Consider the following 25,998-nt stretch of genomic DNA (forward strand, 5'->3'; position numbering starts at 1 on the left):
AGTGAAAGCGCACGTTGGCTCCAGACGGGCTTGCTCTTGAAGGTGGACACGCCTGCCGAAGTTTGCCCGCTATTACTAATGAGTCCAACAATTATCTTTGATTGTCTGTCATATTCTTAAAATATTATGACAATAATCCAAAGTAATCCAGTCTAATTCAGATGGAGGAATAATAGTTGCTCCTTGCAGTAGATAAAGAATATTGTATTATAATATTGTCGTATTGTCTGTCTGGCATTTGTATTCCAACGATTTAAACGGTTATAACGCCGCATCAATGCTAACAAACAAATTGATTGATGTCCTAAGTGGACTAGACCCCGTCCTCTTGCTATCATTCACACCATTCGTTCTTCCATGTCCTGAGTGTTGTTGTTAGTCACCTAAATGTTGAACAGAGGCTGTGGTTTACCGAAGTCAAATTCCTTGTTTGGCACGCTCAAACATGGCGAATAAAAAACTCTTGAATCTTGAATCTTGAATCTGTATCCATTTTCCTATTGACGTTTTTTTACGACGGCTTCAAAAAAGTGCTCATTAAAACAACAAAGCTAGCACGGCCGTTTCGCTCTACCGTTTGTCCGACTCGGATGCTCCGAGCGCTCAACGAGATTGGCTGCACTCTCTGAACTGTCAGGGGAAAAAAAAATCGCCTGGTGAACATGTGTGCAAAACACAGACCAGGTTGAATTTTAACGGTGCGCCACCTTGTAACAGAGGCCTTTTATTTCCAACACGTGTCGGACGTTTTGATCTGCCAAAGCCGTGGTGGAGGAAGCATGATGCTTCCCAGATATGAAAAGGACGCGTCACGTAATGTTGAAAGTGAATCTGATCAATTCTGGCCCTTAGTTATGAATACATTTACGCTTGTTTATGGGAATTTCAATGAGCTCCCGCAACCGAGTTCCACGGGCCAATTGAAGCAGCTCGTATATTTGTGCCTCCTAATGAAGGCCTGGTGCGGCGTAAAGCGCTGCCGAATCCTCTAGAATGCCGCCGAAGGCGCTCGATACCTTCCAGCCGGCGCTCACATGTTCCAAAGATGGTCGTGAAGAAAAAAGGGCAATGGAAATAAACGCATGTGGAGAATCGCGCAGTGGGACGAATAGCACGCTAAAGCATTCTCAGCCGTCCGTGCAAATGTTGCCAAGGAGCCCAAATGTGCTCTGAAGTCGAGTTGTCTGTCGTCTGGATTTTCTTTTTCTTTTTTTTTTTTTTTTGGTAAATGGAACATTTCTGTGATTTTTTTTTAATTTTTTTATTCAAGATTCACAGCAGGCAAAGCTTTTTCATCTTTTGTTGTTTTGAGGATGAGTCAAATAGTAAAAATACATGCACTCATCTTTCAGTTCATAGTAATATAAAGTTTTAAGTTGATTCTTTTTTATGCTCAGAAATTCTCCGAAATGTTCCAATTATAAGAATTCACAAAATTGTTCACATCGCCATTACCTCATTTCCAAAACAACAAATCAAAGACTTAAGTTATAAAACATAATCGGCTTATTTTGACCATTGTCGTATTTCAGTGCCTTTTCCATCCATAAGATGGCGCCATGCTTTCCGTCACAAGCAGCTGTGACATTTGTGAGAACGTTTTGAGGAGGCAGCGCGGGTCGGGCGTGGCGCTACACGTGGTCGCGCTTGTCGAGTTTGGCAAAGCAAACCTCAACTGCGCATCACCGCAGCGTTTTGTGCAAGACCTCGCTGAGAAAAAAAAAAAAAGCGCACACTCAGCAGTTTAAACAATATTATTTATCTTCGTGTCACTCAGCAATGCCACTTGGCCTTCATTATTTTTCGGGGCCTCCGCTTCCACATGAGCTCATCGCAGAAACGTTCAGGAGTTGGGACGGCGACTACCATCAGGAGTTAATGTCCCGGTCACGGTTAGAACCCGCCTCACCAATTGCCCGTGCGGGATACGGTTAAAAAACAGCTGTGCAGTTTAATAAGCGCCACAAATGGAATATTTGACGCCGTCTTTGTCGAGTGTCCTTGTGTGACTTTATGGTGCTTGGATCACTTTGGGCTTTTCCTGCTAGCCCAGAGAAAACCGCAGATTAAAATATACAGCGCCGTCGTCACAAGCTGAAATCTAAAGAAAGATTCGCTCGTGGACCAAAAACTATAGACAAATACGCGTTTATAAAAATAGCCTCGCTAGGGAAAAGGCGCTATTGTGTTTACGTTATGCGCCACTGCTATTGATAGCGCGTCACATGGACGGGAATACTTGTCGGTCTTCTCGGCGGGTCAGCTTTTGTTTTCGCTGGGCGACAGAGTTTACATGCCCGTACCGCAGGGACAATATCAAGGGTTGCTTCGTTTCCGTCTGCGGTGGAGGCCACTCGTCGCACAATGGACTGCGGTTGAATGTCAGTCAAGCAAGTTTTGGATCGATCAATGTTTCTAGCTTGTTTTTGGGACTGCGAGCTCGCATATCTCAGGTTTAGTCACCAAGCTGAGGTTGAAACTTGGAACCAAATCTTCAGCTTTCTTGCTGAACTGTCCTTCAGTCTTTTATCTGAACGCCTTGAGCTTTGTCGCCCAGTGATGGCTGCCTCGCACATTATTGTGACAGATATGAAATCTGCTTTGCCGTCCTTAAGTGCGTGTAGATACCCACACTTGCTGACCCGGATTTAGAAGGCTCTCGGATTAGTTCCATCCTATTTAAGGACAAGAACAAAACGGTCCTGTGAACGTTCTCCATCTTTTTGCGTCACGACTGAACCGGGGAAGAGAGAGAGTTGAGTTTTGCTGGATCTCTACAGACTGACCTGAAGCTCTCAAAACTTCTCCGAACACACGGAACCTTTTAATCCTTGCTGATTAATGAAGAGTGACAGACGAGATTCACGTTGAGTGGGAACTGAACCAACAACACCGTCAGTAGATCCAGCAGCACTTGTAAATGCAGACTTTACACTCTCATCAATTGCTTTAACGCGGTCATTAAGTCCGAATTAAAATTCCAGTCACCGCCCCAACATGCTGACCTCGCTTTCCTTCTGCTATTTTTTTTTTTTCTGGTCTTCAAATGATGGCTGCAAAATGAAAACGAGTCTAGCAGTTGGCTTCTTGTTGTTTATGGACAAAGCAACCTCCGTCCGGTGAGGTCACAATCGTGTAACCGCCGATGCTTTTATGCAGCTGTTCTAGATTCCCTTTCCACGGGAAGCGTCTGAAAAGATAATTCTTCTCTTTTGGCTTCAACTCAGCCCGGCCGCAGGCTGGGGAATGTTGAGCTGAGCCGATGTCCGCTTCTGCCTTCGCTTTCCCTTCCAGTTGCCAGCTAACATCCCCTCGTGTTGTGTGAGCATATGGGCCCGGTCTCCATGTGTAATAAAAATATTGGCGAGTAGGCGATTTCAGTCGATAAGAATTGGCAGCTCTCGTAAGGGTTCTTTCACGGTTGCAAATATTCGCGAAACGATCACCAGACGTAAAAAAAAAATTCTCATAAAGTTGTCAATGTCACATTTTGGGCTGAATTAAGTGACAAAAGCAAATTATTTTATATATATATATATATAATATTATTTGTATTCCTATTCATCCCAACATACCACTAAAATATTTGTACTGTGGATTGCACGACACGTCGAGTCCTCAGAGCAAACTCATTCCGCAGCCATAAAGCCAAATATGATTTCCAGATCCGCAATGTCGATGGGGCGAATGGAATTCTCGTTTGTTGCCGTTATCGGAAGCCGCCTGCACCTGACAGCAAAGTGGGCCAAATGATTGTATGCCACAAGTTTGGAGGGACGCCTTTGTCCGCTAGATTGAATCTAAACCCCCCATAATCCCGTTTTAGGTGAAGTTTGGACCGCACTGTCCATCAATCCAATGTGAAAGGAGGCCACACACAAACACACGTTGTCTTCGCTGCCCATCGATTGCGTCGCCTTTGACTGAACACCCATAAAGCGTAAAGATAAGCGGCGTCCCCTCCACGGTGAGCGAGGCCACCAGCTGTTCCCTTTGCCGGGGAATTAAACTCATAAATGACGTGACCGAATCTCTCAGGAAAAGACTCCGCGAAGTTCATGCAGTATGCAATCTCACTGAAAGATATATTGATATTCGATCAATGAGCAACCATGACAATGAATTATAATAATTGTAATAATAATAATAATAACAAAGCTGCATCAATATTCATATTTTTTTCCATAGAGGATCATGTTTGGCGTCTTTCATATTGTCTATTTGTTGCTGCACCGTTTGTGTTCAATGACGATACATCGCCACATCGTGTTGTGTGTTCGAATTAAGATAGCAAAGGTTAAGTCAGGTCAAATGTTTTGGTTTAATACAAAAACCACACAAAGTTCACGCCTCCGCTTTTTGTTTTTCAAAATCAAAGCTAAAAAAAATCATTTGGAAAACATGTCTTGGCACGGTTTGTTAAGTGTTAAAGTTCAGGATGTTTTTTTTGCATTATTTTTGTAATTTGTGAGTCATGATTGGATGGCTGGATAATGTGGCTCCCACGCAAACACACTTGAAGTTTCTCCTTTTGTATCCCTCACACCATAAAAGGCGCAATTACCTTTTGAGTCCAATTATGGACTCTCATCATGGTGGTTTTCCTGACAGTGCCGCTTTATCCGAGAAGCACGTTGAACCTCAAGCGTGTAAAATATTCAGCGTGATTGCACAAGGAGCTTATTGTCTGCAGCGAGCTTGTTGCCTCAGCTCCCCTTGTGCAGCTGTTCCGGGCTTCGCTTGCGACAGCACACTGAACTTGACGACGGACGTAATTTCCTCCTCGCTATTTTAAGATGTCGCTACCGCCATGCTAACACACACACACACATGTACTGTACATAATCCTAAGCCTGTATGGCCTTTCCTAACCTTTGCCCCCGTTCCAAAATGCTAGCTGCCTATGTTTAGCCCTGGTTCGATCCCTTAACTGCTCAGATTGGATTTTGATCCCGACCTGTAACTGCTCAGTCAAATTAGCGAGAACACTTAAAAGCAACATCATGCTAGCGGTTTTGACGATGCGAATTAAATTTTTTTATTGGTGGCCCAATTGGGCCGGCATGAGTCAACTCAGCTGGTCCCGACAAAGTCAGGCACTGTTAATATCGGACCCGGACACTTTGATAAATTCAAGCATGGTAGCCAGTTATTATGTGGATGTAGCATGAGACCAAGTTTATTGGCCGCCGCCACATGACGAAGCAGCTCAGACTTCTGATTGTGACTCATGCGGCCCGAGGCCCAGGAGGAGTCTCACAACTTCCAAATTGATTCCTGCTGGCTATATTTAAAGACATGACTCATATTCCCAAGTCACACTTGACGTTGTTCCCATTGGGGTAAATGTCTCTAAAACGTAGCGTGACTAGCATGCGCTAAATAGCACATGCTAAATTTTGACACATTCATCATAAGGCGGCTTTCTTGCTAATTTTGTCTCTATTTGGCAAAAAGAAGCAGAAGGACAATTCCAAATGCGAGACAGCTCCAGATGTTGGAGGCTTTTTTCTTTTTTTCCCCCCGTTTCCTGTGAGTCATGCGGCTTTTCCCGCGGAATCACACCAGAGTCCCTTAAAAGTTGGAGTCCAGTTTGTTTCACGGGTAGGCGTGCGCGCTTTAATGCATACTCAAGATTCTTCCAAGTATTCATATAAAGCGAATCCTGCTCGGTCACGCGTTCTTCTTCAGTTCGATAATTCTAAAATTAAAAAAAATAATTTGAAAAGTAGGAATGCCCTTCACGGACATTTGTCGCCGTCACGTCGCCGTGGGCCACACGCGACCTCATTCTGTCCAACATGTGACAAACATGTTACAACACGTTTCTCAAATGTCATCCTCACTTCTTAATTAAATTGCTAAACGATTTCCCCGCCACAATGTCCGTTAAACGCGCGTCTTGATGAAATTAGCCGCCGACAGCGCGGGCGATAGCGAATGTTAAGGTCATGGGCTCGGACGCCGGGGCGTTGTCCATCCCTCACGGGGGCATTTTGTGTTTATCGTTTTAATTTATTGTTGGTGATGAAAAAGGCAAGGAAAATAGAACTGAATCTTCTTTGTTCATTCTGGAAATAAATAAATAAGTAGAGCAGCGGTAGCGCAGAGGGCCCTATCGGAACATCTGGTCATGCATAATTCCTTCTTATTGAAAACTTGGCAGTTGTGTGATAATGAGAATTTTCTCTGGCGCTTCCCTTTTGGATGGCTAAAAAAAAAAAAAAGCTCTTATCAGAAATAAACACGCCAATTGACTTTGTGCGTGTGCCGCTTTCATTTCCAACGCGACCGACTGCGGCTGCGTGTGGGTCCTGCAGGTAAACAAAAATTTACTTGCAATCTTTGGGGGGCGTGGGGGGGAGATACCCTGACCTTTTTTTTTTTTTTTTTCCGATATAGATTGTGACATTGTTCCAAATGAATGACGCAAGTATGTTGCGAGGCTAACGGCGTAGCAATTGAGGCGATCCCCAGAGTGGCGTGATTAGTCCTTGTTCCCGAGCTGCCGGAATGCCGCCGAGCTAATGTGGCGCAGTCGAAAACCACGGCTTTGGAATTCCCCTGCCATCACAAGGCCATACCACTGTCACGCTTTATTTATTTATTTATTTAAAATTAACAACTAAATATCTCAAATTGAAACCTGAGCAACTAAGACCATGCCACAACCACGCCTTTTTTTTTCTTTTTTTTTTAAATCAACAACCGAACATCGCAAATTGGCACTTGAGCGGCTAAAGCTCCATCGTCACTAAACGCCGACCACTTATCCGATTGATGTGGATCAGGTTAAAGCAACAGAGGAGTTTCCCGTTCACCTTTCCGGAGTGAGCGAGGTTGAGCGTAGTCCTCGCCCCCGAGGCTAAACCGGGACTGCGTGTGGGCCGCCCCCCCCAAATATAAGCTGAGCCGCCTGTCAAAACGGGAGCAATGTGGGAAAGATCATCTGCCCGGGAGGCCTCGAGGTGTTTATCAGCATAAAGCTCCATTTGCAAGCGGGACAAAAGTCTGCTCGCTCAAGGCTGACTTTTTTTTTTTTCATTTATTTTCCCGCCGCCAGAAATCGGAACATGTGAAGCGGTTAGTGGCTAATATTTGGAACGGCATTCTTCTGAGCAGCCAGATGGGGGGAAGGAACGTCAAAGAGCAACCAAGATGGGGTTGGATTAACCCTCGAAAAGGCTCTGGAGGGAAAAAAAATGACTTGTTCCGTTTATGTTTTAAAGTTTGTCTTTCTCAAGAAGCAACACTGAGGCTTAAGGTATATACACATGCTAGGGAGGGCAAAGAATTTGAGGAAATGGGGGGGGAGGGGTGCGAAGGACGGTCATAAAAGAAATAAATAAATAATGACAAGACATCTTTGGGCTCAAAGAGGCCTTCAAAAGGGGGGCTGGTCTTCGAGACAACCTTGGTGCGTACAATGAGAAACATCTGCTTAGAATGTGGACGTCTGCGTCTTCAATTATGCGATAACATACCTCGGAGGTTCCCATCAGATGATGTTTTCTGTCTTTCCGTCGTCACCCGTTGTCATTCAAATTCTTAACAGAACCAAATTTGATTGAAAAAGGGGCATATCCATTTGTCACCTGGCGACTAATTAAGGCAAGATGGCGTCTTACTTGCTTGTCGTTATAATTCAGTGATGCTAGCTGCAGCTAACCGGAGCTAAGCAGCAGCGGCGGTGACGAGCGTCTCGTTCAAGGACGCTTTAACAAGTTATTTCTGTTCCACGAAGCAAAAGGCTGAACATTTCCATGATTGGAAAGGAGGAGTGCGATCACTAAGCCTTGCAGCCTGGCTTGCTTCAGGTCAGAATTAAAATTGCACATCTCGATCCAACAGCTGCCCTCCATAAGGTTGGTGATACGAACAGTCGGACGGCTATCTTTAGGTCCCCTGATGTGATCCGATCCACTGAATAAAATTAGTAAGGTATCACCCACCGTGACTTACACCCTTCGGGAGTAACTATTGATTCGGTTTTAAGCAGCGGATAGAAAGGAATGGGAACCGTTTGAAAAATAGTTCTTGTGGATGTTCCTTTTTCAAATAATGCTGTGAAAAGAGATCCAATATGGCCTCTCTTAATTTTCCTGTTTGGATTTTGTCCACCACTCCCTTGTTTAAACGATGAGGTGAGCAGGGGGTCACCTCGTGCGCCCCTAAGAATAACATCAATTCATCAGTATCTCAAAGCAAATATTGGACTTATTAGTCAACTACAAGGAAGGGCTCGTGCACACTCTGGATCCATTTTCTGAAGTTCCTTCCTTCCTTCCTTCCTTTTCCGCAACCCTTGTTAGCACTTAAATTGAAGGAACGTCGTAATAGTCACAAAAGGCACAGCGCGCTGCCGAGCGCCGCGATGTGTCATGTTCAATTTCAGATACCGACTCCATACATTGCGCATCGCTCGCTCGGGAGAAGACCGGGAATGCCTGTTTTGCCGTCGTTGCTTCTGTTCTTTCGATTGATGCGGTGATATTCCACCTCGGCAGGTAAAATACGATTCCGAGTGTGAGATCATAGTGGGAAGCGCAGATGGGAAACAACATGGGCATTTTTAGGCTCGCTTTTGCTGAGCCACTGCTTCTCTGTCCATCGTCCTCAGAGGGAGTAACGCGAGGACATAAAACTGTGGAAAAAGTTGTGGGTTGCAGTGCTGCAGAAAATGAACGGAAAATGTTATTACACCACTCTCTGGGCTTCTGTTCACATTTTTTTTTTACCCCAAGCTCTAAATCTGCTTGTGATTGAAGCGAGAGGCTCCAAACAGATGCAGCTTGACCATTGCTCACTTCTTGGCATGCTGGCAACATGCGCTACCCGGCCTCTGACATTTGAAGACGTAAACACATCGGCGGGCGATGGAACCTTCTCAGCCCCCGTACTGACAGCCGGTGGCGGAGATTTTGTCAAGCAAAGGTTAAATCTAATCAGGGACGACGCTACATCAGGCTGACATTAGCTGTTCGGAAGGAATCGGGGGGCCAGAAGACCATCTCTGCCGATGAGGAGGAAGTCCTTCGTCAGGCTCTCATCCATTGCAAAGGAGCAAACATGAGGTCGCTAACAGATTGCTTCCAGCTTTTATTCCCGGACAAAGCGACGCTGTTTGCAAATACTTGACTTCACACTCGTGGAGCGCTTCGCTCCTAGCGTAATTGCGCACTGCAATTTGCGGTGCGGCACTCAGGGGACTGACAGACGGCGCTCCTAGCCCGCCGCTCATCCTGCCAATTCTGACATCCGCTAAATATAGTCTTTAGCCGCTGACAGCATTTCAACTGTCACATTTTTTTTTAGCCGCTAACGCTAACATTTGCACTACCGACACATACAAATATGCGAAGCCAATGGAATTTGGATTGGCTTTGCCGACTACAAACTAGAAGTACGGTGGCCTTCGTGGGTCAGGAATGTGTCGTTTTAGCGATATTCTTTAGTTGGTTTTGATGATACGCGTTTCAGCGTCCCTCAGTGATCGAAATGAACTTTTCTACAACGGACGATTTGATGTTAAATAAGCTACGTCAGCACAAAACTCCCACGTTTGACTTCATCAAAAAATTGGCTGCAAAAGCTTTATGATGGCCGCACTGTGACGTATTTGCTGAGGGTAAACCGTTTTTAAAAGCGGAAAATTTTCTAACAACATTCTCATAGCTGAAGATATTCTTGGATGATTAAAAAAAAAAAAAATCAGCGTATATGTATAGTTTGTTCCCGCCGTGCATCGTGCACAAAGTGTACTCGCCCTGCGGAGGAAGTCACATTGAGCAAAGGTACTGAGGTTGACTTGTGCCTGTGCACTGTGGAGCCATTGTATGGACCCCCGCCTCCCCGTTAAAAAACTCACACCGCACTCTCACTTTCACCCCCTCTCCACCCCTCCGCCACCTCTGCATGGATACTCAGAAAAAAAAAACGTCCCTCGGGGTGTTCACGCTCCCCATGAAAGAGCGATTCTTTGCCTTCTTCATCTTTTCACCTCGCAGCCGCCTCGCTCGCCGCTGACCTCCGACAACAGAACCGCAATGCAAACACTCTCGGCAGACCTTGTATGTGCACAAATGGCCTGGATGGGAAACAGACCTCAAACGCCGGACCAGACGCACGCTTGAATTGCATCCAAACGCTGAGCAATGAATCAGGCTTGGGAATAAGACCACAGAAGGAAGTTCAGATCAAATCTTAAATTCAAACACCATGAAGGAGGGGAAGGGGGGTGGGGGGGGTCCTTGCCAACGTGGAACAGATGCAGATGGAGGAAAGTGGAGGAAGGGGCAAGCAGAGTAATTAGCAGTGGTCCATACCTTCATGGCTGAGGTCAGTGAAGATCAGCAGGGTCAGGACGGCGCCCACCAGGGCACATTGCAAGGCTCTCATATTTTTCGTGCTGCCAGTTAAGTCCTCCCAGCGTCTCTGCTTAGACACACTCCATTCACCGGGGCCTGAATGACTTTCTACTTTGAGGACCTACTACTGGATACTGTGAAGGGGCTGGGCTGGGCCGGGCGGGCCGGGTCGGGCCGGGCCGGGGAGGGACCAGGAGAGAGACGCCCTCCTTGACACCCTCCTCCCCATTGCAGAGCTTTCAAACACACTTGCACACATGTTCCGAGGCTGAAGAATGGTTTCCTGTCTCGCTTTCTTTCGCCTCTTCACTTTTGAGACACACTTGTGACAAATTTGTTTGGATTCCGATTCGATTGTTCCCGTGGGAAATAAAGAAAATAGGAATCTCCAAGAATGTTATGAGAGCAATGTTTTCCACAAACTCTCCACATACACATTTTCACACAACACGGCTTTTGTCTTTCGTCACATTCCGGGGAGTGACCATTCTCTACCGCTACGGATCGATCAATTGACCGTAGAAACGTTCAACAGTGGAGCAACAAATAATAGTATTGGGACCACACAGTTGCACCTTCCCTCCTTTTTGTCTTTGCCGGGTAATTGAAGTGGCCTGCCGGGAGCGCCGCCTGCTTTCTGCGAAGAAAAAAACCTTTTTGCTTTTAATTAAAGACCAATCGAGTTGCCAAGCTCTCTCGTTGCTTCTCCCTTGATCAATGTCGGCTTCTTTATGTTTTTGTTCTACTAACCTGCTCCCTGAGCTAATTAGGCTTGGCTTTAGAGCTCCTGGCTTCACATCTCGCCGTTACAGACCCAGCAAACTTTCCCCCCCCGTTATAAACAACGCTCTTAAATCGAATGTTGGTACGCCACCTTCCTTGTAATGACCGTGCGCGCTCTCCTGACAAGGATTAGTACTTTCTGCTCGGATGCTAAGATTAAACTTCCTGTTCGCTCGTAGAGTCGAGAGCCTTTCCCATCTCACGGTCAACCACTTGGCAAATTATTCTCACTGACAAGGGAAGTGGGAATATAATTAGAATATTCTAGCGGTGTGGAAAACCTTTTAGAACAATAAATAACTTTATTTTGAACAGAACAGTCGAATTAGCATCATTTTGGAATCCAGATGAAGCCATGGAAAGTTTACTTAATCTTTAGTGTCATAAATAAGTGGCCTAATTCATGTGTATATCCTGTGCATGGTTTTGTTAACATCAAAGGTCATTTTGGGTTTCAAATGAACCTTATCTACATTTTGGTAAACACAGATTAGCATCATCAGACAATTTAGACTTGAATTATCCTAATGCATGTTTTTATAAATGGATCTCTCAAGATTTATGCCACCCTGTTACTAAAACCTTTTAAGTCATCTAGAAGAACAGAAAAAAAAAAGCGTGAACTTAGCGAAATGGCGTCATCAAGCTAATAGCAGTGCATTGAAGACAGTTAGCATGTACTGGTGAGCAAAAACTATCAGTAGCATTGTTTTGGATCATTTTACAATATTTACAATAATAATAAAATTAAATTGTTCACATAGATATTTGATTTTTTTTATTGTAAACAATTTTTTAACCCATTTTTTTCTTCGACATTTACCATAGTAGCCAAGACCGTTATCGTGTACTAGCATGTACTCTTGTACTCAAACTGCATTGTTTTGCAATGTATCCGTAATGGTCCAGATTTGGAAAATATCAGTGCCTAAATTGTCTTTAATATGGGACAGCGACCCACTGCCGAAAAAGCTGCTAAGGCGCAATGACATGCCAGCTTCCTCGGAGCGATTGCGGCTGTAAGACGACCCGCTGAACGACACATGGCGGTTGTAACCCAACACTATTTATGGCAGACAATCTCCTCCGACAACAAGCTCCTTGATTATTTCAGCATGGCACGAGCCGCACGTTAAATCACTCCCACCCGAGCCTGCGACCACGATGACATGCTCCCGCCTCCCAGAGAGACATAATTCACCCCGGAATCTTTACCCACTGCAAATAGTACGCCGTTCACGTCACCGCTGGGTCCTCCGATGCGAGCGTCAGTCCCTCAAAGTGATTTAATTTAGCTCCAAGTGTTTCATTAAAGCGCGCTAATAATGTACGACGGGATTCCTGTGGAGTCTTTGATCCAAATGGGGAATTGTTTGCATTCAGCGTGTCCCCCCACCCCAAAACACATTAAACGTGTCCTCGGGCCTCAACATATTGAACGCATTTCCCAGTTCACCGCTGCCTCGCCGGATGGCTTTTTACATCACCTCATCGGCTACACGGCTCATCTCGGGTCCTCACATTTCTCCCGACAGATGCATCCGCTGTTACGTTTACACAGCTTTGCATGCGAGGCCACATGACGACGTCACGACAACGTATCGAGGTAGACTGCCACTCGATATCCGCTTCCAGCTGCGAGTCAAGTTGTTTGACAGATGTTCGAGCATCAAATATGTCTTGTATCATTCTGAATAATAGAAACAGTAACATGGAAATCAAAGTCACTTTGGTCTTTTGTGGTCTTTTGCTGTCCATCCAAGTTAACGAGCACGGGGTACACTTATCAGATCTCACGTCTTGACCTTCTGATGTCATTGACACCGGCAGAAGTTAACTGGGGACGTTAGCCCAAAATAATCACCTCTGGAGGCATCTTTGCTAGGCTCGCCTTTCAGCGCCCCGGCTCAGATCGCATCCTATCCGACCGCCGCTGTGCTCCCCGAAGCTGACGACTTGATTAAGCCACCGCTTTCGTGTCGGTGTTATTCCAACCTCTTTTTTTTTCTTCTTCCTCCTGTCAGTACGCGAGATGGAGCCAGATAATCATGGTACTGTTTTGATTATCATGCGGTGATGGGGAATAAGTGCCGTGATAATTAAGCGGGAACAAAGAGCATCGGGCCACCCGCTAGAACGCTACGACGGGCGGCCGAGGAAACCGGTAGTAATTTCTCCCGCTGATCGCCCGTCAACGTGCCCCCGCGTCTGTTGCCTCTACTTATAGCTGACTCGTCATTAGCATGATTGCGCCGGTTAAAGTTCACGCTTCCTCCAGTCTGTCCCGGCAGCCCAGCAAAAATACAGACGAGACGTCGGCGGTGACCTGGTTCCCACTCGAGGGACTGAGGGAGATCCCCTACCAAAGAAAACACAAAGAGCTGATGGAGGGAGGAATGGCCAAGTTGACGTAATTTGAACCACATTTCGTCACATTTCAAAATTGGTCTCCTTTAAAATCTGGATAAATCCTGGAAAGAACTGACAGGGGAATCAATGAATTATTTTTGCCTCTCCTTAAGTGATTGTGAAAAGTTTTAAATCAATCTTTGTGTTGTATTTTCTGGGCGACGGACGGTCGGAGCACAACAGATGTCATTTTTTGAGAGCATCGAATGTGTGTTTCCGCTTTGCTTCCGCTGGCTATTTTATGACTGCCATGTCGACTTAATTGGCTTTTCGAGACACTGTAAAAAGATGCACGTTTCTTTTCCACTGTGACGATAATTGTCGTTTCAAGCTTTTCAGTCAGCAGCGTTGACATATTTGCGAATTGAGAAAACACGGCGGAGCTTTTAGTGCATTCCGAGACGGCGAAAGCTTCATTTGCAAACAAATGGGCTGCTGTCAGACACACTCTCTGTCCATTTGTTTTGAAATTCGATCACATATAGGCAACGATGCGTCCAAAAGATAACAACAAATATGTGATCGTGTGTTAGATATCGCTGAAAATCAACTGTGCCGTAAAATAACAAACAATTGTATTAGCATATAGCGTTCCGTAAAACCATGCTAATGTGTATTTTGTTTGCCTTTCACATGAGGTTGTTTATATATTAGCCTGACTTTGAATAACTCGTAAGTTATGAAATGATTTTTTTAATGGAACAGTTTAAAAAAATGTAGTTAGTTTCAAAGCACGCTCTGAGATAACACTGTCGTATTAGCATATAGCGTTCCGTAAAACAATGCTAATGTGTATTTTGTTTGCCTTTGAAATGAGGTAGCCTACTAGTTGTTTATATAACTTTGAGTACCACGTGATTTATAATGATTTTTTTTAATGGAACAGTTTAAATATAGTTATTTTCAAAGCATGTTCTCTAAGAGATCACATAGCCTTGAACATACCATTTTGTCGAATTCACCAAAAGTTCCTTCTCGCTTGTATTGAGGCAAGAATTCCACCTACTGAGCGGCAGTAACGTACGTTTCAGCTTAATCAAGGTTACACGTAAACTTCATAATGGTGATCCAAAAGCATGCAGCAGCCTGCAGCAGGCGGTTCACCAGAGCAGAGCAGGTCAAAACAGGATTTAGCAGTGCCCCCTGGTGGAGGGTCACATGCACTCAAATGACCGTCCACTTGTAGAGATATTCACGTCTTAGGAATTTAAAAAAAAAAAATTGATTTACCAAGCCTGATGAGTGTGTGTGATGACAAACCCGTGTGAACAAACAAAATGTTGAATAAACAATCATTTCCGTCACAAGTGTCTGTCCAACGGCAGGTCAAATGTCAAGAAGTAAGAAGCGCAAGGTCGCAGTTCAAATGTGTGGGAACGAAATGCTGATTCACGCGTGAATACTTGCGGAATGAATCAGAGATCTGACGTGGGCGAGCATTTTTTCGCACGCTCTTTTTAATTGTGGCACTCACTGACTCTGTAGAACCAATAACGGAAGTGAAATGAGAAGTGTGTGCCCTCTGGATGGCTTCAGATTGTTGTGTGTTTGTGTGGGTATCAAAATGATTGATAAATCTCAGTCCAAATCTAAAGAAGTCAGTCAAAGTTTCTGCATACTTTCCTTTTCGACGTATTCCCAAGAGGAATCTACGAATTTCCTTTCCTTCTTCCTGCCTCCTTTAATATCTTTCAAGTTTCTTCTTTGTGGATTCCAAAGCAAGAAGACTGGCCAAAGCGAGGATTTCCACACGTTTCACTTTGACGCTGCCCATTTGTCTGCTGCTTGTTTGATGTCAAGTGCAGCAATGACTTTCTTGCTGACCTGAGGGAAATGTCCAAAAAGTTTCTTCTTCTGTAATCAGAACTTCTGTTATTCCCGACCTACATTGCTCATGTCAACACTGTGACGAGAAAGACGATAGTTATGCAAAAACGTGCTCAGGATTCCGTAGTTGGACGGCAACGTGGCATGATGCACTTCAAAGATGACTTTGGCAGCTCGTCTCTCTTTTGGCAACACATTTTTTTTTTTTTTTTTTGGGCGTCAGGGGCCAGCAGTCCTTAATCCGAGAGGCTCGGCGGAAAGGCCAAAGCTTCTCGAACAATCCCCGTTGCGGTGAAATCCAGCGATCAGTCAAGCCCGAGCCCCCCTTGAGCCTCCTCTGGGGGTTCGGGACTCGGGCCAGTCTTTCACAATGGCCTCTAAAGCCCCGAGGTGAAGTGTTGCAAGGTGGCGAAATAAAAAGGAGCAGTCGGAAGAAGCCAGAAGACGATTGAGAGCGAGAAGAGAGACAGTTGAGATTTTCTGGGGAAAATAACTCGTGCTTTATTCCACTGACAATTCTACTCAAGTCTCAAGAAACTGTATCTGAGTCTTTCAACTTCATGAAACAAAATAACCTTTCCTAGAAAGGTTCTCATCCACCGTCTGACCTCTGTGGGATTTTAGTTCCTTCAACAGTTTTAGGACGATACTTTAATCTTGTCTGATAGCAAGACCGCCTTGAATGTCCTTAATTAGTCATCACCTATTGGAGTTTTAAGTTTGGACAGTGTTGTCCAATTTAAGAAGACGGGCTGTCTGAAAACGGGCAGTGTGAATATGATCAGTGATTTCAGCTCACTGAAACTGAAAGTACTCGGGTTCACCGCGTGGTCCCTTTATGCCAGGCGGTTTGAGACACTTGCTAGCACAATGTTTGGGCCATTTTCTGTTAGGTAGTGTTTTTACTACACATATTTGAATGTTAGCTTGAAGTGCATACAACAAATGAAATGGATCTGCAACTTAACGACTGCGCTTCAAAATATCCATCTCCAAATGGGGGCGCTGTTGCTTTAAGCCGTACAGTGGCGTTCTGGTCCTCCGGGAAAATGGTTGGCCGGCCGGTGGCAGCTCAGCTAATGGGCGGCGCGCGGGGGCCTCATTTGCAATCAGCCTGGCAGAAGTTGAAGCACTTAACTTGATGGGAGACCGCCTGACATGCTTTTATAGCCTCCCCCAAACTTCCTCCCATTTGGCCAATAGACGCCGACACTTACAGGCTGCAAAGTCCAAAGATCCAAATTTGTCCTTTGCGGAGATAATAAGGCACTGTTTTGATTGTGTCAATGAACAACATGTTAAGTATTGTGGGGACAGTTCAGTGTAGCTAGAGTGGTGTACTGAGATTTGAATTTATATTGTAATCACGTTGGTAGCACGTATTCCTCACCTCAAATAATTTTCCACATTGAAATGAATAAATCCAACATTTTTTTTGTGTGGGTACAACACAGTCATGCAAACACAAAGAAAGAAGAGTTTCACAACTACTGTGACTTTGTAAGCTGCAGATGAATAGAGGATAAATAATTGATACTATTCGTTAGCATGTATATGAAATTTGAAAATCTGTGCCAAATTAGCAAATTTGGTGGAAATCTTCCACCAAAATGGCCAAAGTAATCAATTTAGCGCAAAACGTAAAGTAGACGTTTACCCAGTTTCTTGCGTGGGCCGGATCCATTTGCAAGGGTTTACCGAACCCTCGGGGCAAAAGAGTTGTAAAGGTCAAATCAGATAATCAGTCATAATCCTCTGTCGGCTGTAAAGGGCAGGCCAAGAGCAGCCAATAAAATGGGAACGTCCCAAAGGTCAGCGACGATGTGGCAGCTCTTTGTTGTCTGAGCTGCAGAATGCCAGACAACTACCAAAATACAGAACATCCCAAAAATGGATTTTGCCTTTTGTCAAAAATGCAAAAGCTGCTACGGATGTTGTGTTATGAGACCCGGCAATCGGAATCTGTGATCCTTGAGGTATTTCGATTCAAACGCATCCCAGACGTGCCACCCAGACACATGGAAAGTGTTTTCCATTGTGATAATCGGATGTTTCCTTTCATGCGCTCGGGCGGACCAAGGGCTCAACGGTCCTCATTTCATCTCAGCCAGATAAGGAGCCACATTAGCTCCCATGGGGCTCGTAAAGGCACCAGTGAAGAAGCTGAAGAAAGAGCAGACGTTGCCCTCACTTCACTTGTCAGATCTTTTTTGCTTTTTTCAAAACAAGTCGTATTCTTGAAAAAGGTTTACGATGTTATTATTTTCTTTTATTCTATTTATTATTTATAGATTTATATGGCTATTTTTTCAATATTATTTATATATCAATTTCTTGTTGCCAATATAGTTATTGACTTGCATTCCCTTTTTTTTTTTTTAAAACAGTTAAGTCGAACGAGCCTCAGCAGGACGCTTCCTCCATCGCTGGGCCTTAGTGCCTAATTTCGAAACTTGTTCAAACTTGCCGCAATAGATTGGCGGGTGAATGCCACATTTATTGTCCACGTCTGAAACTTTCCAAGAGCTTTAACAAGGCAGACGGCGATGTAAACGAGCAGCGCTATTGATTCTGTTCACCGCCACAACAACTTCTGCCCGCTTGAAACCACACAATGCTCATAAAGAAAATGCAGACGGCGACGCACTTTGAGCAGATACCACAATCAAAGCTGGTGTAATTACCTCCATCATCGATCTTTCCATTAATTAGCCCCCACCCGGCCCCCGCCGCAGCCCACATTTCTCTCTTGACGACGACAAATCCTAATTCCAATTTTTATCAGATTTAATATTTACCAACGTTAAAGATGATGCATCTAATTAAACATCGTAGCTGAGCAGAGAGGGGGAGGGGCGAGCAGTTAAACGCATCCCAAACAGAAGAGGGCGGCCGACGAGAGATGCATTTAAACACTCCTCGGATGAGGCCACCGGGTGCAATGCGACGTTATGGTCCTTCCTGCCGCTGGCGAGAGCCAGATGGCGCCTAACGACACTCCCACGTAGCAACTCAAGTTAGCAACTTTGCTGACTTGGTCACTCAGAGTTAAATTTGCTTAAAGACACTTTTCCGTGACAGATTCTAGCCTGGCAAATAATCGTGTTAAAATAGTTCTTTTTCAATTCTTACCGCTGCTTTTCATTAGCGTGCTACGTCAACAACGTTAGCCAAGTACGACTTGCACACAAGCAACAAATCCATATCAATGGAAACAAACTCCTCGGAGGTGGTCATAAAGTGACGCGGCAATAAACTCCAGACGATAATACGCGCCTTAGCCTCCCTTTAAATAACGACGCTTACCGCATAATCAATCGCGGGTAATTGAGTCAATCAATTCTCCCGAGAACGTTGCCACGACGGAGGCGCTCTAATCCCGGCCCAGCGAAAATGGCGGCGCTCTTCCCCATTTGAATAGCCACGATCGTCATCGTCAAGGTTACGGCAGCCGCTCCGCCTGCTGACGTTTTGTGAGGTGTGGATGATGCACAACGTGTACTCGCCGTTATTGGATGGCCCTGCCGTATTTATGCCGCAACCCCCCACATAACAAGTGGCGCCATCTGCATCCACCTTTAAGGACCTTGTTACCCAGCTTGGGAGATCCTTTGCTTCGTAAACTTTTTATGTCGAGGAGCTCCCAGAAACAAGACTCGGTTGGTGTGGGAAGCGGGCACCCGATTGATTTTTAATCCGAGACGACACAGTCGGCAGTTGGTTGCGAGCGTTTCGACTGATATTACGAATAAACAGCGTATCAATGTATTTTAAGACCAAATGTTGCTTGCGAGGTGGTTGGAACGGTCAATAATATTTTCTATTTAAAATTTGATATAATGTAATATAGCATAACAATATTTTATAATATTATATATAATAATAATATGATATAATATAATAATTAACTTGAGCTTGTTTGGGCGTGCGGCTTTTTTGTACTAAAAAGGAGAAAAGGGAGGAAAAAAACCAAACTTGCACTTATTTGGAAAGTCATTTTGAAGAAGCAGCCACAAATACATTTTTATGGATGTTTTTTTTCCCATTTGCTACCACATCCTGTGTGTGCTATCGATTTCCTGCCAGTGTCCATAAAATTACATTTGGGGAAAATAGACTACTTTCTCAAGATCAATAGAATGCAGGTGATTCCCCGATTATGGGAGTATTTTTCATGGGATTTTTAAAATTTATTTATTAGGCTCATTTTAATCCCTAGAAGGAAATAATCATTAAAAAAAGTCTTTATTTACCGCTCGGGGCCATTGAAACTGATGTTATGTTTAATAAAGCATCCAAGTGTTGAATGAGAAGCTATTCAATGAGAAGGATATATGGTGATATTTTATAGACGTCTCCTTCATGAATCATCAAATTTATGGAAGTTGTGCAGGTTATGAGGAGGAAGAAGTGGCGCAATGCACGAGCGCCGCACGTCCGAGAAAAAAGTTAGTGTAGGAATTATCGCCGCTTTTTATTGTCGTCAGGCTGAAAGGTCTGTTTTTCGATGTCTTGGAGTGGACGTGAAGGAGGCCCATAACAGATGCTCAAACACGTTTCATGATACACGCCGGAGAGATTTTTTCTAGATGAGATCAGATGTCAAGTTCAAGCGGTAAAACTGTGGACGACATCACCGGGCACGGCGGGTCCTGTCCTCCTCTTACCCTGTAAAAAAAAAATACTTGTAATCTTCTCAGTTCATAGATGCGATAAGTGCTGAGCTCATTTGAACTCTGTTGCTCACCAAAACGGCAGCCCCTAGCGAGGAATGTAAACACCTGAATGAATTGGTAGCCTGTGTTAGAATTAGCGCCTGATCTTAGTTTATTCTAATGAATTTAAATCACACACAAGAATCAAGTCATTTAGGGCAAGTGCTTTCACTTCCTAGTTGTGTTTCTTTTCAAGTAAATCCAGAATATTACAAGTCAAGTTACAAATAAGTGATTAATAACTAGTTTGAAATCAGAGACTAGTAAAAAAAAATCAAATGTTTTCAAAAGATTGCTAGCAATATCTCGATTTTTTGACGTGAAGACAATATGTCTTCGCGGTCCACCTAAAATGATGTGGCGGGCCGTATCTAGCCCCTGGACCTTGAGTTTGGCACCGATGATCTCGAGTCTAAAGTCACTGACTGCAAATATAATGAAAAAATCTGTCCTCTCATTCGACAGTAGAAGGAGAGGACAGATTTTTTCATTATATTTGCAGTCAGTGACTTTGAGACACCTCAGGTCATGCCGGCTCCGGTCCACTCGTCTTATGGTGTGCGCTGAGCAAGCAGAGAAGTAAGTGGAACGTGCTCGGGTCTTTGATGCTCATCTGGAGACTGCTCTGATTAATTAGAGACCCTCAAAGCTTGGCTCTTAGTTGTCATGCTGGAAGCTTCACACTCACCTTGTGAAATGCTGCTTTTCATACCTTCTGCTGCTTGCGTTCCTCATAAGAATGAGTTGAAATTGCAAGTTCAGTGCCCATGACTGCTTGTTGTCCTTGGTAGCTGCCGGGCATTCACCGAGTAGATATGCATTCAAATATATATTACAGTTATAATTTTAGCCGCATATGGAAGAGGCCTGATTCCGGATATCAGATTTCCAACAACTTTGAAGTTATCTCATGACTTTGGAGGTTCTACTGAGTATTGGCTGACCTTTTTCGACAAGGCCTCGTTTCAACTTGGCTCCGACGTGTCAAAGGAGAAGGCGAGGCGGCTTTTTACCTGTTCAGAGGTGACACGGGAAGAAACCGACTGACGACCGCCATCCATCACTCGGATGCGGGGTAATGGCCGCTGAATTTATTGGAAGTGTCTTTTTGGCCGGCCGGCCCGGTGGAATGCAGTCTGGCATTAATCCATTCGACCGGCGATCCATCAGCTCCTTTTCCAGGGTCAAACCGTACGACACACGCTTCACCGCCGTGTTGTCAAACGTGTACGTCCACGAACGTCCCGTCGTGATTTATTTTGACACGTGGACTCACAAGAAAGCATAAAAGTGTCAACACCTGTTGTTTTTTTTTTTTTTTCCTTCAAAGCCCGAACCTCGCGACGGTCCGGACGGGACGAACCGAGTGACCAGAGTATCAAATAGACAGGCGAGAGCTACCGCGTGGCCTCCGAGGAGTTTCCATCGGGTGAAGCTCGCTGATGCTGAACACTCTAGACAGCTGCGGCTAACTCCTCAACAAATCTTGTTTTCACCGCACCCCTAATTCTCTCCGGACGATGCGCGTCCATGTTTACAGTCTGCTGCGGAATAGTAATGAGGGCGGAGCCTGCGCTGTTGCAAAATAATGCAAACATGCGGTAAACATTCATAATTGAACATTTTAATAGCACAGATCAGACTGTGAAGCGTTGTGAATAATTAATGCCGGAGATGAGACCTTCTTAAGCGATGGCAAGTTCCTCCTGGCTGCTGCACGCCGCTTTTCTTAAACAAGCTGTTTGCTCATACCATGAAGGGCGTTTATGAGCCGAAGTAAGAAATGTATATTGAATATAAATTCAGGAGGTTCAATTAACGGAGCCTCCTGAAACGTTTGCTGAAACATTGCCGTGTGTTTATATTCCCACTAAATAAGCATAAATGAGTAGATAAAAGTTTATCAAAACGCCGGAGGCTGCTTTCCCGCATGTCCTCATTTAGGGGATCGGCCCAGGCAGCGTCCTCGTAGCCTTCAGGTGGCGAAGCGTGCGACGTTCGTGGTTGCCCAAGAAGGTCAATTCCCTGCTTCCCGGTGGAGCGGCGGGCTGCGGCGTTGAGGGTGCGAGCGCTGTGTTGGTTTTAAGTGTCGCAGAGCAGCGAGGTGACAAGCTCGCGTTGGGGGAAATGATCAAGTGCAAATACGTAAGATCGCGGCGCGGCCGAGCAAGCAACGCCTAGGGGGATGACGGCCTTTGATGATGCTGCGAGCCGCCTGCTAAATCAGTCGACCTTGGCGCCGGCAGCTCACACGTTGCTCGTCTTTCAGTCTAGCCAAAAGTGACATTTAGAGCCGTGCTACTGCATGCATTGATTGACATCAATTTCGGAGCTCTGCGTAGCGGCTGCTGCTAACGGCTATTTAGTGCGTTAAGCGGTTGAATCCCTGCTAACGGGCTAAACCGTTAGCCGCTCTGAGTTGAGTCATTCCGCGTCAGTTGTGGTCGTATGACAGTATTTGTTCTAATTAGCGGCGGTGGCTATATAAAATTAGCTTACAATCAACAGTGATTTTATTTTCAAACAGTGGAAGTAAAATAGGTCAAGGTAGTCAAGTCGTCTTGCTCGTAGGAGACGTTTCAGCTCCGAGGAATGAGTTCCACTCGCATCCGCAATTTGAACCCCATCAGACCATCGCATGCCAGGAGAAAAGTCGCCTGCGTGTGCATTTTTAATACACGCATGTTACTCAAGATGCTCCTCATAAATCATTGAAGTAACCCCGCCGAGCCACCCAAGTCCATCACGTGTTGCGACGATGGATGTTTTTCAGGGACCGGCGACTCGGCTGCTTTGTCTGCGAGGTGAAGAGATTTGTGGAGCGATTCGTCATGGAGATCCGAGCGATACTCGCGGCTGAGACACGTCAGGCGTTTCTGAAGAACGAGTCGTTGCCTCTGTCATTTTTGCCGGCCTCGTATCTTACCGTGCTTGTGCCCGTCGTTTCTGTTTTAAATGAAGGCAAATCCGTCCTTCAAATCGTGACGTAACTTGAGCAGGTTCTATTTGGTGGTCATTGATTAAAAAAAAAAAAATAGCACTTGAAGATGTAAAAATGGCGCCCACAGTAAAAAACAAAACCCAAACAAATGTTGAAGTGCAGCCTTGGCGAGCCCGCGTTGCATGTGATGTTTCTTCTCTTTAATGAAGTGTGACTAACTGCTTTTACATTTCACTTTAATTACAGATTGCTAATACGCCAGTGCCTCCGATCGTTCATAGTTGAATAATTTTAATTTTGCCTTCCTAAATTGATTTATTTAAGCTTAATGAAAGTGTTATCTTTTCAATGCGCCACCATCGCTTCGGCATCTCATTATGGCCACGCGTCAGTGCATACGAGTCACCCCCCCCCCCCCCACCACTGGGATGGAGATTTTATTCCTCAGGGAGACATATACCTTAAACTAAGAGTGAATAAAAATTAATAGCAATGATGTTTTCTTTTCATTTTACACAATAGTGTTCACTTCAGTGGCTTATGTTGAGTGAATGACTGAATACTTCAAAATTAGCAAAGTAAAAAAATGTGCTTGTCATTCGCAACTTTTTGTACATGATACAAAAATCGACTGGAGGACGGGTGGAATTTTTTCTCCCAACAATGGAACAACTGCCTTCCACTAAATATCTGCCGTTTGGCAGCAGCTTGGCTTTAAATTCCAAGATTTGTCAGACGGGAATATAATCCCGTCAGAAAACCGACGTTGTGTGTCAAGCGGCGAGCCGACACCTTTGATAAAACGCTGCTCAGCCTCGCCGCAGCGATGCCTTTTAGTGGAGCCAGGATTTTTTTATATTCTATTTTTAAGGCTAGTTTATACTGAGACGTTTCCCCCTCCCAGCACGTCCTCACCCCAGCACGCATTGATGAGCGCAGACAGATGGCGGGAAATGGAAGGTCCGCGGCGATATTGCCGCACCTCGCGCGACATCAAAAAAATCGGCCTTGATGTCAGAATCCCGACGGAATGCGGATCCGCCAAACCGGTGATGCTAAAGAGCGATAGCAGTTGATCTTTCTCCACAAAGGATTACTAATGAAATAACCTTTACTCAAGGATGCAAACATCACACAAATGCTGAGATGTAATCAGATTACATCTCCGAGGAGGCTGCTTGGCTTCGCTGAAGGGCACCTCTGTGTTTAACCTTGTCTCTCAACTCTTTACCTTCAAAATATGAGCGTCATCAAAATATTCCTTTGATCACTGTTGGGGAATTTATGCAGCTCAAAGATACAGATTTTTTTATCATCTTCGAAGACCCTAATTTAGTTTTTCCAGCTGTGACTCGGTAGGTCTGTTTGCTTTTTGTTTTGAACCCAAAATAAGACTCACAATCTCAAATTTACTTTCTTTCAGCTGTTTATTGTATGGTACAAATAGCAAAACACACAAATGCTAGTTAGCGGCTACAACAAGCCAAAACTAGCTTACGCGGGCTCGCAGAGACCAACCTACTGGCACTAACGACGCCAAATGATCAATCGACAATAAACTAGCTTGTGTTGTGTTTGTGTAATGACTTACAAGTCTAATGACTTCCAAACCAAAATCTGGTTGTCAGATATGCTAAGAGTTATGCTAGCTTCTTCGATTTCGACCGTTCTGTTTTTCTTGTATTTTTCATCCGTCCTGATGGCTCGGTCAGTCTGTTTTTTTTTTTTTTTAAATGCCGCACAGTTTAAAAACAGCAAGCACAAAGTTGCCGATCCTTTCCCGATTTAAAACCAGATTAAGATGCTAAAAATCAGTCCCCTGCCTTCGTAATGCAAATAATTATAAAATAAGTCTTATGGACTGTCTTCCTTTTCATCGACCGGTAACTAAACCACATATCAATACTAATCAGCGGTCACGTTGCCAATTGTTACCGGCTGCGGAGAACGTGAAGACGGATTCTAATTGCACTTGTCAGTCAATATCAATTTCTCAGTCCCCTGGTGCATTCAGCCTAATTTGGACGCTCCAGCTTCTTACAGGTATCCTGCGGCAAAACGGAGCCTTTCAGATACGTTCGGCTCTCAAATAACGACTCGGATGCCCGCGAGCGCGTCATTTCGATCGACAACAGGGGCAAAAGCAATTGAAGTGAACTTAAGTCCACCCCCCCACCACCCGGCATCATAAATAATATTTAATCCCTCTCTGGAAGAGGGAATTGGTAATGAGTCCCTGAGCTTTTTTGATGCATCTCAGCGCCTTCCAGCTAGTGCTGACACCAATAAGATAGAAAGAAGACAGCTTTCCGCGGGCCGAAAAATTGCGGAGGACGGGCGGCGTTTTTCCAAATCGCATCAGCCAAATCGTCCGACGAAATCGGGGATATTGAGACAAAGTAAAGAAAAGGCGTGGTAATCGTTTGAAATCTCATTAAGAGGCGCGGACATGGCAAATATTAGCACACGTGAGTGCAGGTAAAGCTTGGAAGTCTCACAGCAGAAATCCATTAAGAAAGGAGTCAAAGGGCTTTTTTTTTTTTTTCTTTTTCCTCGGGTAAAGTGATATTTAGCGCTTGGTGTGAAAGGACAAGGAAAGTGCATTAGGGCCAAGTCCTTTTTTTGGTATGTGAATGCTGCACACTGCGGCAATCTGTGTCATGCAGCGATTGTACTGCGGCTTTTAGGTGGTAACCGCTGTAGTTCAGGTGCGACACGCAACAAACCAGACTGGAGGTGAATGTTGCGGCTGTGTGGCTGAGATTGGGCGGAGGTTTACGACATGCCGCGCCAATGAAACAAGAAGTAGCGGCGGATCCTTCCGTGTTGTCATTGTCTTAAGCGTATTTGGTCAGGACTGTGTCTGATATGCAGCCGATATCTTATGCTAATGTTATGCTAGCTTGCGGTGGCGTTTGTTTTCACTCCAAATTTGACACGCGTTAATTTTTGCACA

General features: G+C 44.7%; 2 protein-coding genes across 8 annotated transcripts in view; one reads left to right on the forward strand and one right to left on the reverse strand.

Annotated features, from left to right (window-relative positions):
- The window catches only part of cspg4 (chondroitin sulfate proteoglycan 4), a 37,719-nt gene extending 27,230 nt beyond the window's left edge, over window positions 1-10,489 (reverse strand). Inside the window, exon 1 of the mRNA XM_049722557.1 lies at window positions 10,326-10,489. Coding sequence (XP_049578514.1) covers window positions 10,326-10,398 — 73 coding nt within the window. The 5' untranslated portion in view covers window positions 10,399-10,489. The remainder of the gene's footprint in view (window positions 1-10,325) is intronic.
- Window positions 1-25,998, forward strand: part of lingo1a (leucine rich repeat and Ig domain containing 1a) — a 162,040-nt gene that overhangs the window by 32,772 nt on the left and 103,270 nt on the right. The window lies entirely within an intron of this gene.

This window comes from Syngnathus scovelli, chromosome 6 (assembly GCF_024217435.2).
Source record: "Syngnathus scovelli strain Florida chromosome 6, RoL_Ssco_1.2, whole genome shotgun sequence".
In the NCBI taxonomy this organism is placed as follows: domain Eukaryota; kingdom Metazoa; phylum Chordata; class Actinopteri; order Syngnathiformes; family Syngnathidae; genus Syngnathus; species Syngnathus scovelli.